At 40.9% G+C, this 15,329-nt stretch overlaps 1 protein-coding gene across 1 annotated transcript in view; it reads right to left on the bottom strand.

Moving 5' to 3' along the window:
* fat4 (FAT atypical cadherin 4) overlaps positions 1 to 15,329 on the bottom strand; it is a 366,482-nt gene that overhangs the window by 23,167 nt on the left and 327,986 nt on the right. The window contains exon 13 of the mRNA XM_055647477.1: positions 9,709 to 9,794. Within this exon, the coding sequence (XP_055503452.1) occupies positions 9,709 to 9,794 (86 nt within the window). The remainder of the gene's footprint in view (positions 1 to 9,708; positions 9,795 to 15,329) is intronic.

The following is a 15,329-nucleotide window of genomic DNA, read 5'->3' as shown; positions in this document are numbered from 1 at the left end:
GGATAGTTGTCAGCTGTTAGTTGGACAAAATTAGGACATTTTATTTATTTGCCAAAATATATTTCTCAATGTTTCTTGTTTAAAGCCTGCACAATCACCAAACTATTTATTTATTTATTTATTTGGGTGAATGTGCAGGCTTTAAACAAGAAACATTGAGAAATATATGTAAATTGCAGCTCAAAAACTGGCCGTTTTCGATATTTTTAACGGGTGTGAAAGTGCGTGTTTTCCCATTCACTAACATGTGCCGGAAGTACCAAGTGTACTCCACTTTAAATTTTCGGTCACGTGGGTGCGGATCTACGCTCCAGTGACCTTTCGTGAAATCACCCTATACAGGTTCTCCAGACACGTCTGCCCACAACGGTGGTCAGCGCTGAACTAACGCGCGCAAGTGAAAAACCACGCGAAACAAGCAGCCCCTCCCAAGTCACGTGACCGCGGCTTCCGAACGTCGGGTTCGATATCTGCGTGCGCTACAGTACTTTTTTTCTTTCGGAAAAATAACTTCTAATTATTTGAAAGGAATTGGCCTAAATACTTCTTATATATAATACAGATGTTTTACCCGTCAACTGTGCAAAATGGATTCCACGTTCCAGAGAGGAGTCGCGATTTCAGAATCAGCAGCACTTGCTATTTGATTTAGATTATTGTGCTGTGTGTTTGGCACAAGTGTAATCTCACCAAATTGTTTGCGTTTTTAGGCATTTACAGTATTTATAAATTAATTGTTCATTAGATTAGTGGCAGCAATTTCAAGCTGGTGATTAAGAGCCCACCTATTCCTTTCATCTCATGATTGTAAGTAAGTAAGTTTATTGGCCAAGTATTCATATACAACGAATTTGCCTTGGTGCTCCGCCCACAAGTAACAACATGACATACAGTGGGAGTTACGAATGACCGTTGTTATGTGTACTCCTTCCAAACTTGTGTATTGCATTTGATGTTCACAATATGGTCTCTCTCAGAATGTATGTTTGGGGGTCAAGTTATTGAGGAGCATTTGCATTTTGTCTACTAGGTGATCAAGATCTTCCAATTGTCTGCGTCTTTAATTCTCCGTCTACTCCTCCACTGACCCATGTCTGGCTCCTCCACTGTTATATTATGGCACAAAGTAACCTAGTGAAACAGAGCATCTTCTTCTGTCTGGGCACGTTGCAGTGTTCTAGACTTACTAGTGAATTCTTCAACTTCAGGCAACTTGCCCTCCCTGTACATATGAGAACTGGCCACGTCTGTGATTTTGGCTCTGATTTCCTCTCTCCATTAGCACAGCTGGACTTTTGGGCATATCTGATAGCTCTGCATTTCAAAACCTTTTACATTCCATTGATTGTATACGTAATGCAAGAACTGCCCCCATCTTTTAGCTAATGTTCAGTCTGGAGATACAGTGGAGAAACAGGCCCTTCGGCCCACTGAGTCCATGCCGACCAACGATCCCCAGTACACTAGTTCAGTCCTACACATTAGGAACAATTTGCAGATGCTAATTAACCTACAAACCCGTACATCTTTGTAGTGTGGGAGGAGACCAGAGCACCTGGAGAAAACCCACGTGGTCATGGGGAGAGCATACAAACTCCGTACAGACAGCACTTGTAGTCAGGATTGCACCTGGGTCTCTGATGCTAGTAAGGCAGCAACTCTACCGCTGTGCCACTGTGTAACCCATTTCTTTTTATTCAGCTACTCATATTGACCTATTGACTAGCTGACCATTACATCATATCCCGATGGCAACTCTGACCACATCAAATCAGAGATACCATTTTGTCTTGTCCATCCTCCTCCCACCTTCTCTGCAGTAAATCACGAACATATCTTCTCTTTGTCCCAGTTCGAATGAAGCATGTTGCACATGAAACATTAACTCAGTTTGCCTTTGCATGGATGCTGCCTGGCTTGCTGAATGTTTCGACCCTGTTCTGGAATGACGGAAACATTCAGTATCTCCAACAGTTTTGATTTTCACCAAAGGGGAACCTTGTTGCTCTTCCTCAACGTGGGCTGAATAGGTTTATTTCTAAGCAACACAAAAAAGCTGGGGAAACTCAGTGGGTGCAGCAGCATCTATGGAGCGAAGGAAAAATGCAACATTTCGGGCCAAAACCCTTCTTCAGATTACTTTCTACTTTCGGATTATTTCTACATATCTTTCTGACCTACATTTAACATCTCATGCAGCTCTCCAAAATGTCACACTGCCACGATGTGTTATTGCCTCAGCGGCAAAATTAGTTTTTGCTACCTAAAGGAGCATGAATGACATCAGCTGGCATTAAATACAAATAAGTCACATGGAAAGTTACAAAACTGAAAGATATATGAAGAAACAAATGCATATTGAAATGTAATCTTTTAATTGATTTCACAATCCTGTTTTTGCATGCCACAGCTTTTATAGAATCTTCCCACAGAGTTGGCTCACAACTATACAAAGCTTCTAATTGTTAACAGAGTCACATTCAATTAATCTTCCAGGCAGCGTAATCATAAGTAGTGTGAGCTGCACCCACAAATTGAGTGCAATACTGTTACAAAGTGTGTAACAATATTTATTTAATGAACGCCATTTTGATCCATTTGTGCAAGGTCACAGATTTTCAATTGTTACCAGTTTGGGTGAAATACCTACTTCTCAATTGTTAACAGATTTTTTTTTAAAGATATTTGTGACATGATATGTCATCTGCTGGATTGTTCAGCTGGAACTAAGCTGGCTTCATTGACTGGTAGAGAGGCAACAACCTCTGAAGGAATGTCAACAACTCCAAGTACCTGGATATACTTATCTCTAAAGGATGAGGGGAATCTTATAGAAACATATAAAATTATAAAAAGGACTGGACAAGCTAGATGCAGGAAAAATGTTCCAAATGTTGGGCGAGACCAGCACCAGGGGCCACACAGAATAAAGGGGAGGTCATTTAAGACTGAGGTGAGAAAAAACGTTTTCACCCAGAGAGTTGTGAATTTTTGGAATTCCCTGCCACAGAGGGCAGTGGAGGCCAAGTCACTGGATGGATTTAAGAGAGAGTTAGATAGAGCTCTAGGGGCTAGTGGAGTCAAGGGATATGGGGAGAAGGCAGGCACGGGTTATAGGGTGATTTCACGAAAGGTCACTGGAGCGTAGATCCGCACCCACATGACCGAAAATCTCAAGTGGAGTACATGCTATACATCCGGTACATGTTAGTGAATGGGAAAACACGCACTTTCCCACCCGTTAAAAACATCGAAAACGGCCAGTTTTTGAGCTGCAATTTACTGTGCCAGTCGGGGTGACCGTGAGGCACAGCTACCAAGATTTACAGTCCAAAAAAAAGATAAAAACTAAGGTAAATTAAAGAGGGAGCTGAAGGTGCCAATCCAGCGGAAGTGAACAGCGGACATTTGCCGTGGAGATTTAAAGGTCCAAAATATCGGGAATTATCGCCAAAATATATTTCTCAATAGTTGCAAAAATGGGATAACATAAGGTCATAGAGTGATACAGTGTGGAAACAGGCCCTTTGGCCCAACTTGCCCATACTGGCCAACATGTCCCAGCCACACTTGTCCCACCTGCCCTGCGTTTGGCCCAGATCCTTCCAAACCTGTCCTATCCATGTACCGGCACCGCCATTCAATGTGATCATGGCTGATCATCAGAACACATGTACCTGTCTAAATGTTTATTAAACGTTGGGATGTCCCTGCCTCAACTACCTCCTCTGGCATATAAAATTATGAAAAGGACTGGACAAGCTAGATGCAGGAAAAATGTTCCCAATGTTGGGCGAGACCAGCAATACATCAGTCTGAAGAAGGGTTTCGGCCCGAAACGTCGCCTATTTCCTTCGCTCCATAGATGCTGCTGCACCCGCTGAGTTTCTCCAGCACTTTTGTGTACCTACCTCCTCTGGCAGCTTGTTCCACACACCTACTAGCCTTTGTATGAAAAAGTGACACCACATTCCTATTAAATCTTTTCCCCTTCACGTTAAACCTATGTCCTCTGGTCCTTGATTCCCCTACTCTGGGCAAGAGACTTGTGCATCTACCTGATCTATTCCTCTCATGGTTTTATACACCTCTATAAGATCACCCTTCATCCTCCTGCATTCCAAGGAATAGAGTCCCAGCTTACTCAACCTCTCCCTATAGCTCACACCCTTTATTGCTGGCAATATCCTCGTAAATCTTCTCTGTACCCTCTCCAGCTTGACATTGTTCCTTTAACATGGTGCCCAGAACTGAACACAACATCAACTTCTTATACAACTGCAACATGAGCTCCCAACTTCTATACTCAATACTTTGACTGATGAAGGCCAATGTGCCAAGTACCTTTTGAACACCCTATCTACCTGCGACTGCACCTTCAAGGAACCATGCACCAGCACTCTTAGATCCCTCTGCTCTACAATACAAGAGCCCTACCATTCATGTGTAGATCCTAACACTGCACAGTCCATCACCGGCTCTGACCTCCCCACCATCGAATCTTTCCTCCTTTTAACAATGCAACCTCTCTGACTATCTTTACTGATGTCATCTTTTTTTCATCTGTGTCAGTAGAATATGATCGTGTGAAAAAGGGGATTATTTTACTCACGTTAAAGACATAACGCACCACAAGATATTGTTTATTGTGACTGCAATGTTCTGCATTAAAAATGCACAGTACCTATGTGCTTTTTGCCTTAACTTTAGGTGATAGCTACATAAAGTACCAATAAGGATGATAAACTGATTGAGTGTTTCTCACGCTACTTTGGGAAATAAATCCAGCAAGAATTACATTTCCACATATTTTTTCATCAACCAATATTCAGCATTTGCTGCCATTAAAGGCCGGTCGCACTTACGCGATTTTTTTCGGCGACTTGCCGTCATAGTCGTAGCAGGTTGCCGTAAATGCTCGACATGTCGTGGGCGGGGTGAGTTGGTGGTTTGGTGGTGAGTAGTCGCCCAAAGAGTCGTACCTTTTTCTGCGTCTCCGCTGGATTTTCAACACGTTGAACATTTTCGGCAACCCGCTGCGACTATGACGGGTGCCGGCAAGTCGCCGAAAAAAATGCTTAAGGATCAAACATGCGGTGGTCAGCGGGAATTACACTTCAGCTATTTTACCACCAACATTAACACACACACACACACACACCATATGATCTGGACTAAATAGCCAGTTTCACCTGGTAACTATCCAACAAGGTCTCTTAAGGTTGTCCCTGTGTTATTTTGCTACTTACAAAGCTCACAAAATATTAATCAGAATGAACTCTCTGGCCACTGCTGATGAGTTGGAAGCAATTTTATGACAAGAGTGTACTTTGGAAGGGCACTGAGACTGCTAAACGCTTTTGATTTAGAACTCTTAATAGCTGTCACAGAAGGAAAGCTATGGTATTATTAAACTGAATTGGATGCAAACCTAAGAATTTGCAGTATAATTATCAGGCAAGAACATGTTTTTGGAGCTTTCCAGATAATTTGTCGGCCTGCCTATTGTAGGAAAGTGAATGTTTACCCTTGCCCTCAATTAGTATGTTCAATATACATTCTCTTGGAAAAATAACATTCTGGAATCTGGCAAAGTTAATCTTTAAATGCATTATAAAACATAAAGACTTGTGGTTTCATCCAGCTTTATTCTCAAAAGCACAGCATGAGAAAAAACATTAATTTTGTTTTAGTCTTTACAGTTATTACATCATACGTTCTAATTGCCTAGCCTAGAATGTTTAAGATTTAGAAAGAATAACAGTCTGCATTTTCCCAAACATGTACCCCATGAGGTGCCGGGCAAGGAGCTTAAATCTGCAAATACTGAGATCTCATATGCATGCATATCAGATCTCATATGCAAATCAAAATAGGACGTACATGGTAAATGGTAGGGAATTGAAGAATACAGTTGAACAGAGGGATCTGGGTATAACCGTGCATAGTTCCTTGAAGGTGGAATCTCATATAGATAGGGTGGTAAAGAAAGCTTTTGGTATGCTAGCCTTTATAAATCAGAGCATTGAGTATAGAAGCTGGGATGTAATGTTTAAATTGTACAAGGCATTGGTGAGGCCAAATCTGGAGTATGGTGTAAGAATTTTGGTGCCCAGTATAGGAATTATGTCACAAAATAGAGAGAGTACAGAGGAGATTTGCTAGAATTTGCCTGGGTTTCAACAACTAAGTTACAGAGATAGTGAATAAGTTGGGTCTTTATTCTCTGCCCGCAGAAGGTTAGTATGACCTCAATAGAGGTCTTTAAAATGATGAGAGGGATAGACAGATAACATGATGTGGACAAGCTTTTCCCTTTGAGAAAGGGAAGATTCAAACAAGAGGACATGACTTCAGAATTAAGGGACAGAACTTTTAGGGGTAATCCAGGGGGAACTTCTCAAAAGCAGAGAGTGGTGGCATGAGAAAAAACATTGGAAGTGTGGAGGCTTTTCGTTGGTATCATTTAAAAATAAATTGGATAGGCATATGGATGAGAAGGGAATGGAGGGTTATGGTACGAGTGCAGGCAGGTGGGACTAAGGGGAAAAAAAATTGTTCAGCATGGACTTGTAGGGCCGAGATGGCCTGTTTCCGTGCTGTAATTGTTATATGGTTATATGGTTATATGCATGAAACCAAAGTAATATGAAGAAAAAAGATTCTGCTCAAGGCTAAAAAAGATCAGGAGGTGAGAGTTAAGATTCAAGCTGCTGGGCAACATTGTGATCACGTGCTGCTGAATTTTAAGGAAAAAGACACAAAGCGTTGGAGTAGCTCAGCAGTTCAGGCAGCATCTGCGCAGAACATGGAAAGGTGACACAAAAAACATGAGGGCGGGGCCTTTATTCAGACTAATGGGGGAGAGGAGAAAGCTGGAAGATAGGAAGTGCAGGACAAAGTTTGACAAGTAGTTGGTTGATACAGGTGAGGTGAGTTTCTGATTGAAATATAGAAACATAGAAAATAGGTGCAGGAGTAGGCCATTCGCCCCCTCGAGCCAGCACCACCATTCAATATGATCATGGCTGATCATCCAACTCAGTATCCTGTACCTGCCTTCTTTCCATACCCCCTGATCCCTTTAGCCACAAGGGCCACATCTAACTCCCTCTTAAATATAGCCAATGAACTGGCCTCAACTACCTTCTGCGGCGGAGAATTACACAGATTCACCACTCTCTGTGTGAAAAATGATTTTCTCATCTCGGTCCTAAAAGATTTCCCCTTATCCTTAAACTGTGACCCCTGGTTCTGGACTTCCCCAACACCGGGAACAATCGAGTCCACTCCGCCATTCAATTATGGCTGATCTATCTCACCCTCCTAACCCCATTCCAACCCCTTAAGAATTTTATATTTTTGTAAGGTGTCCTTGAGACTTATTTTGTAAGGTGTCCTTAAGTTTCTATAAGATCCCCCTCTCAATCTTCTACATTCTAGCGAGTACAAGCCGAGTCTATCCAGTCTTTCTTCAGATGAAACCCCTGCCATCCCAGGAATCAGTCTGGTGAACCTTCTCTGTACTCCCTCTATGGCAAGAATGTCTGATAAGCAGATGGTGGACAAAGACCAGAGATGAAAAGACATTAGGAGTGAGCCAAGAGGATTGCAGAGTTGCGAATGTGAATTCTGTTAGATTTTTTTTTAATTTATGTCAGAGCCCCATGTTGTTTCCAGCCTGGCAGCAGGAAGATGGGTGTGGAGGAGGTAACACGTTGGTAGAAACTTGCGTGAGTTTTAGAACTTTGCCTGATTTATAAGTTCTTATTGCGTACAGTACAACATTTCCTCTCAGGTTCTGTGAGTGATCTCTGGGCTTCCTTCTAGTGCTGGTATTTACTGACCTTTGGAGAATCCCCAGCAGCCATAAGCGTTCTCATCATTTGTTTACAGTAAACACTAAAATTCTGTAATATGTTGCAATAATAACCATGTAGGGTATTGCTAGGCAATCTCCATGGTCCTCTGACAGCGAAACACTATTCCCACGGATTTCTGTCTGCAAGATTCCCGCCCTCGTATTCTAAAGGTCCCCAGATTTACGGAAATCCAATTCTACGCATATTCTCCCGTACATTTTTTAGCACATTTACCAAGAGAGACCATTTAGCTACAGTAAGGCAAACATCTTCAGGAATTATGGAACGCGGCTGCAGATAATCAATACAAAAGACAATGAGTCTTCCAGTACCGTTAACATGTAACCTTACCATAGAGGGAGTACAGAGAAGGTTCACCAGACTGATTCCTGGGATGTCAGGACTTTCATATAATAATAATAATAATACATTTTATTTATGGGTGCCTTTCAAGAGTCTCAAAGACACCTTACAAAAATTTAGCAAGTAGAGGAAAAACATGTAAGCCAAATGAAATAAATAGTAGAGACATGACTAGTACACAAATTAAAGACAGAATTCAATTCAAAACACAATATGAGGCAATTCAAGCACAGATGAAAAGGGAGGGGGGACGTGGGGCTAAGGATAGGCAGGGGTGAAGAGATGGGTCTTGAGACGGGACTGGAAGATGGTGAGGGACACGGAATTGCGGATCAGTTGGGGGAGGGAGCTGCCCTGGAGAAGGCTCAGAGCCTGGGAACAGACAGAGCCTGGGAGCTGCCCTGGAGAAGGCTCTGTCCCCAAAACTGCGGAGGTTGGATTTGTGGATGGAGAAAGACTGGATAGACTCGGCTTGTACTCGCTAGAATTTAGAAGATTGAGGGGGGATCTTATAGAAACTTACAAAATTCTTAAGGGGTTGGACAGGCTAGATGCAGGAAGATTGTTCCCGATCTTGGGGAAGTCCAGAACAAGGGGTCACAGTTTAAGGATAGAGGGGAAATCTTTTAGGACTGAGATGAGAAAAACATTTTTTACACAGAGAGTGGTGAATCTCTGGAATTCTCTGCCACAGAATGTAGTTGAGGCCACAGTTCATTGGCTATATTTAAGAGGGAGTTAGATGTGGCCCTTGTGGCTAAAGGGATCAGGGGGTATGGAGAGAAAGCAGGTACAGGATACTGAGTTGTATGATCAGCCATGATCATATTGAATGGCGGTGCAGGATCGAAGGGCCGAATGGCCTACTCCTGCACCTATCGTCTATGTTTCTATGTAACCTCCCTGCAGTAATCAAACAGATACATTACTATTAACATTGTAAGTGCCTCTCCACAGTGGGAGGCACTTAATAGATTTGTTTTGGAAACTGACAAGGCAAATCTCTTCGACTGACACTTGTAAAATACTTTATCAAATAATGTAACATCCATTGATATTTTAAGGTAATTGAACTGGTCAGTGAATGGAACAATCTGATTCAGTACCATTTTAAATATACAGGATGAAGACAAAAAGTAGATGTGTGTATTAATCAACCCTCATTATAATTCCTTCTCTCCAGAGATGCTGCCTGGCCCGCTGAGATACTCCAGCATTTTGTGTCTACCCTCATTATAATTATTCATCTCTGACTCATGGAAAAAGATTGGTTTATCGACAGTTCTCAGGAACTAAAGCTTTCAGTAACCTGTGGATTGCCTGCATCTAGTCATGTCTCAGCAGGAAATTTCCAAATATTAATATATACAAGGTCCTCCTGTTGACATAAGGCCCCCATATCTTTAACTTCATCCCGTGCTCACTCTCTAACTTCCCATCATTCTACCCGCCCCACATATAGTTATAAAAAGGGCATTCTTACCAATCACTTGCTGATGTCAAACTGGTAGCTGTGCAGTAACCGGTTTCCTGATCTTCAGAACACGAGTCCACTGTAAGGGATGCCACCTGGTCAAGAGAAATACAGTGACGTTTCAGTTTCATTTAACCATTCCCCATAAGAACCTTGCTAGAATAGCCAAGGCTTGCAAAGTAAAATGCCTGAACTGTATACAACTCCTCATGAAATGTCTAATTCATTATGCTTTGAAGATGTGAAATAATAAGAAATTCATCAATCATCCAAAAATGGGGTGAAAGTAAAGTGGTAGCCCACATTGACACAAAATCTATTTTGGTGTTGCTCGTTCTTCACTGGCTCGTCTCCAGTTGGTTCAGAATGCTGCTGCTCGCCTTTTAACAGGGACTCGAAAGAGGGAGCACATATCGCCAATTCTGGCCTCCCTACACTGGCTCCCGGTGCAATTTCGAGCTCATTTTAAGATACTGTTATTTGTTTTTAAATCTCTGAATGGGCTCGCCCCGCCTTACCTCTCTGAGCTGCTCCACCCATACGCTCCTGCCCGGTCCCTCAGGTCAGCTGGTCAGCTGCTCCTGGAGGTACCGAGGTCTAGTCGGAGGCTCAGAGGGGATAGAGCCTTCTCTGTTGCTGCTCCGGCACTCTGGAACACCCTGCCATTGCACATCAGACAGGCCCCCTCACTGTCCATCTTCAAATCCAGTGTTAAAACACATTTGTACTCCCTGGCTTTTGACCATGCCTAAGGCTTTGCTTCTGTTTGTGGTGTTTTTGATGTTTCTTTATTTTACATGTCTTTTCCTACTATTTCTTTTGATTGTTATTTTTGGTGTGTATTAACTTTTTTGTCAATGATTAGTGATGTACAGCACTTTGTTGCAGCTATGTTTGTTTTTAAAGTGCTCTATAAATAAAATTATTATTATTATTATTATTATTATTATTATTATTATTAAAAGAGACAGCTCTTTCATTGCAAGTCCACTAGCAATGATCACCACTACATCTAATCAATTTCACTAAGTATTTGGAGTCGGGAAACATGAGGAAAGAAACATCTATGGCCCGAGTTGACTTTCGCAAATTTAGGTAGCAAAGAAGGCCGAGAGGAGGAAGAGATTGAAAAAGCAGATCGACTATCTCGGAGAATGGCCAAGAGAGTAACAAATGGAATGTGCATGGAGAATTGTGAAATTATCCATTTAGCTTAAATAAATAGATAAGAATTTTAAAAGATGGGAGATGAGTAAAGGTTGGCATGCAGATTGATTTATGTATAGAAACTGTAAATATGACATCTACACAACACATAACTTAAGATCATCTTTAATCCACATACAGTATGTTAGTAGTCACTGACTCTTGTCTGCTACCGAACTGCGTAGCATAGGAAGTAGGTGTTAATATAAATAACAGTAGGCGGGGTTAGTGATGCTAACCTATATATGATTGGGTGCATGCTAAACCAATCTACAGAAACATAAATCACAAATACAGGAAGCACTTTGAAAGGCCAATGTTAGGTTATTCTTTTTTGTAAGTTCTACTGGAGTTACACTGAGATTTGGCGATCATGCAACTTGGTCTCCAGCAATGTTTTGGACTTTTTAACCTGTGAATGGACAAACATGCCTTTAGAAGGTGTAACCTATGAATCACTGGTCAGACACTTGGTCATCAATGCTCTGTCAGAGGGGATAGGAGATAGACACTTCATAGCTGAAAGCATTGTGAGGCTTTGGATTTCTTGAGGAGTACTTGGTGCTCTGTTGATGAATACCTTCAAGAAGGACCCAAAGAGAAGCAGAAGTTATAACGTTCTATAGTTGATGTTCGATCTGCAGGTTATTTCCAGAACTTTCTGTTTTATCTCAATATCCAGAGGTTACAGTATTTTGTTTTAGGGCTAAGACATATATAAGGAATAGGGCAATGAAATATATTTCTGATCAACTGTGACTTCCTGTGTGATTTGAAATCCATCTGACTCATTTTCTCTCTAGTTTTTTATGTTGTTGTGACACAGAAAATGGGAATAGACCCTTCGATTCAACCTGCCTATGCTGACCAAGATGCCCCATCTACACTAGTCTCATCTGACCATGTTTGGTCCATATCAGTCATAAACATTTCTTATCCACATACCTGTCCAAATGTGTTTTAAATGTTGTTATTGTTGCTCTTACATCCTTTATAAAAAATATTGAAGTTGCATATTTTGTAAGCAATCTCTATTTTAACTTGTAATATAATGAATGACAAAGATTGTAACAAATCAGTGATATTACACTATAAAGGTACGACTTGAATGGATTTTAAATGTCCCCAAATGAAGTACATGTCCTAATTACATGTATCACGTTATACTGCAGGACATGTAATACCATTGAAAACAGTAGATTCTGTTATTTGAAATGTGCCACTGTTAAATGTAGATTCATTTTTGACATAAATATTTTGGTCAACTTTGTAGTTTAATTAGTAAAGATGTGAATGCAAGTTGTAATTTTATTATTGCAAAATTATTGTCAATTGAAAATAGAGATAGAAGCTTTTTCAATAAATGCCTGGTACATAAAAATGCTGGAGAAACTCAGCGGGTTCAGCAGCTGTCTGAAGAAGGGTTTCGGACCGAAACGTTGCCTATCTCCTTCGCTCCACAGATGCTGCTGCACCCGCTGAGTTTCTCCAGCATTTTTGTCTACCTTCGATTTTCCAGCATCTGCAGTTCCTTCTTAAACACTTCAATCAATGCCTAATGCTTTCAAAATAAAACTTATTCCACGCACTGCAAATTTCAGATTCACTGACTATCCTATTTTCAGCTAAAACTACTTAATATATCCCATTCGAATAAATCACAAAGAGTGTGCTTAAGATTTAATTGACATAATCTGGACAAAGATTGCGGCCATTTGCCGTGTTTATTCAGAATTGAAAGAATTGGATACACAATGAAAACTATTAACACGACAGTTATAAATAGATCTCAAGAATCTGCGATGCCAATACTGATATCTTTCAACACTAACCACAGAAAACTATTCAAAATGTCCCTGGAGTTATTACAATATATTTCCCATTGCATTCTATAAGCTGACATATGTTGTTAGTTCACACAAGCCTGCGTGCTAAATAAAATAATGTTATTATTGTAACACCCTAAATTTCTCTTAATTCTTTCAGCAAACATTTTTTGTGTTTCTTTTAGCAAAGATGGAGTAATGCCAATGTCACCCTGAGTGACTGCCTGCCCCCTAATCAGTTGTAAATACAAATTTGAAAAAGTATGTCAACTTTTTTGTGCATTTGTCCAGGGAATGGAGGGATATGGATCATGTTTCGGTAGATGAGACGAGCTTATATTGATATCATGTTCGGCAAAGACATTGTGGACCAAAGGGTCTATTCTGGTGCTGTACTGTTCTATGCTTGTCCCAAGCCTCTTTCTCAGCATGTTCTGTCAAATACATGAGAGTGTACTTTCAATTCCATAAAGATGAATCCAATGGTTAAACACATTGAAAGTAAATAAGGTTTATACAATATAAATATCATACTTAAAAAATAATGAACTCAAGATTATGGGAGAGAAAGGGCATAGAAAGATTTTCTGTTGAATTGTGGTTTCATCTTATTTGAGGTAAGCAAGCCAAGATGAAATAACACTATTTAGTTCAGCTTGTCATTCAGCTCACATATTCTAACTATCATTTATTTTTCTCACCCCATGCCCATATTTCTGCTTTCTTCACTGAATTTGAATTAATTCAGGTCCCTTTCGGATGTATGAAATAGATTAATTTACTGAAATTAATCTCAACTATTTAAAGTCAATGATTCCAACGTGCATCATCTTACATTTCAAGGCATTTGAATAAAACCATAGAAACATAAAAAATAGGTGCAGGAGTAGGCCATTCGGCCCTTCGAGCCTGCACTGCCATTCAATATGATCATGGCTGAACATCCAACTCAGTATCCTGTACCTGCCTTCTCTCCATACCCCCTAATCCCCTTAGCCACAAGGGCCACATCTAACTCCCTCTTAAATATAGCCAATGAACTGTGGCCTCAACCACCTTCTGTGGCAGAGAATTCCAGAGATTCACCACTCTCTGTGTGAAAAATGTTTTCCTCATCTCGGTCCTAAAAGATTTCCCCCTTATCCTTAAACTGTGACCCCTTGTTCTGGACTTCCCTAACATCGGGAACAATCTTCCTGCATCTAGCCTGTCCAACCCCTTAAGAATTTTGTAAGTTTCTATAAGATTCCCCCCTCAATCTTCTAAATTCTTGTTCGAGTACAAGCCAAGTCTATCCAGTCTTTCTTCATATGAAAGTCCTGACATCCCAGGAATCAGTCTGGTGAACCTTCTCTGTACTCCCTCTATGGCAAGAGTGTATTTCCTCAGATTAGGAGATCAAAACTGTACGCAATACTCCAGGTGTGGTCTCACCAAGACCCTGTACAACTGCAGTAGAACCTCCCTGCTCCTATCTCACAACCCAAACAGTTTGCAGATTGATTGAGAATGGAGGCAGCAAGCTACACGGTTGTAAAGGATTAGCATGGACCTTGGGCTAAAGTATTGGACAAATGCAGATGGCAGGCCAGATCAACTGCAATCTGGCCTATTGGAAATACACATTCTCAGTTTTAAAAAGTGTGGACCAGAAAAATGCAGAATTTAAGAATCCGGCGATATAAACAGACATTTTAGGTATCGTGGAGTTGTGGATTTTTTCCTTCAGGGGTACAACTTGGGATAATGGGCGCTTGGCACATAGGTACGTAATTTTGTAAATAGTGCCATTAGCATACAATTTATTGCTTTCCACAGAAGGGCATTAAATGCTGAATGAAGAATGATACAGCACTCAACACAGCAAGGGTGAAGTTTCCACTCATTGATGTCAGTAATAGCAATGGCATCTGCCGAACTGGCACAAAGTATCAGGGAATTTTCAACATAATTTACACCCAAAAGTATCAATTTTCTTGTTTTCTACTGTTTTTGTGGTTTAAGATTTAAAATGAAGATGCCTGCAGGTCAACACTGGCAGAGTCTGCCAAATCACTGACTCATGAGGAGCTTCATATGGCATTTGTTTTCTTTTGGACAAGGGCATTAGTGGCAGAGTGTAACGATTTCTCTTGGGCATAGGCATCAGTTGGTATAATTTAAAGTTGTATTATGTATACAGGCACGAAAAAGCATCCTTATGTTTTCTTAAGCCAAAAACAATAATATCTACAAATATATAAATTAAATTATTCAAAATCTTTAGAGGAATAGATCGGGTAGAGTTTTTTGTCCCGAGTTGGGGAATCGAAGACCAGAGGACATAGGTTCAAGGTGAAGGGGAAAAGATTTAATAGGAATCCGAGGGGTAACTTTTTCACACAAAGGGTGGAACAAGCTGCCAGAGGAGGTAGTCGAGGCTGGGACTATCCCATTGCTTAAGAAACTGTTAGACAGGTACATGGATGGGGACAGGTTTGGAGGGATATGGACCAAGTGCAAGGAAGTGGGACTAGCGTAGCTGGGACATTGTTGGCCGGTGTGGGCGAGTTGGGCCGAAAGGCCTGTTTCCACACTGTCTCAAAATGTCTAACACAT

Source organism: Leucoraja erinacea, chromosome 1, assembly GCF_028641065.1.
Source record: "Leucoraja erinacea ecotype New England chromosome 1, Leri_hhj_1, whole genome shotgun sequence".
In the NCBI taxonomy this organism is placed as follows: domain Eukaryota; kingdom Metazoa; phylum Chordata; class Chondrichthyes; order Rajiformes; family Rajidae; genus Leucoraja; species Leucoraja erinaceus.
This window is presented reverse-complemented; position numbering and strand designations above follow the sequence as displayed.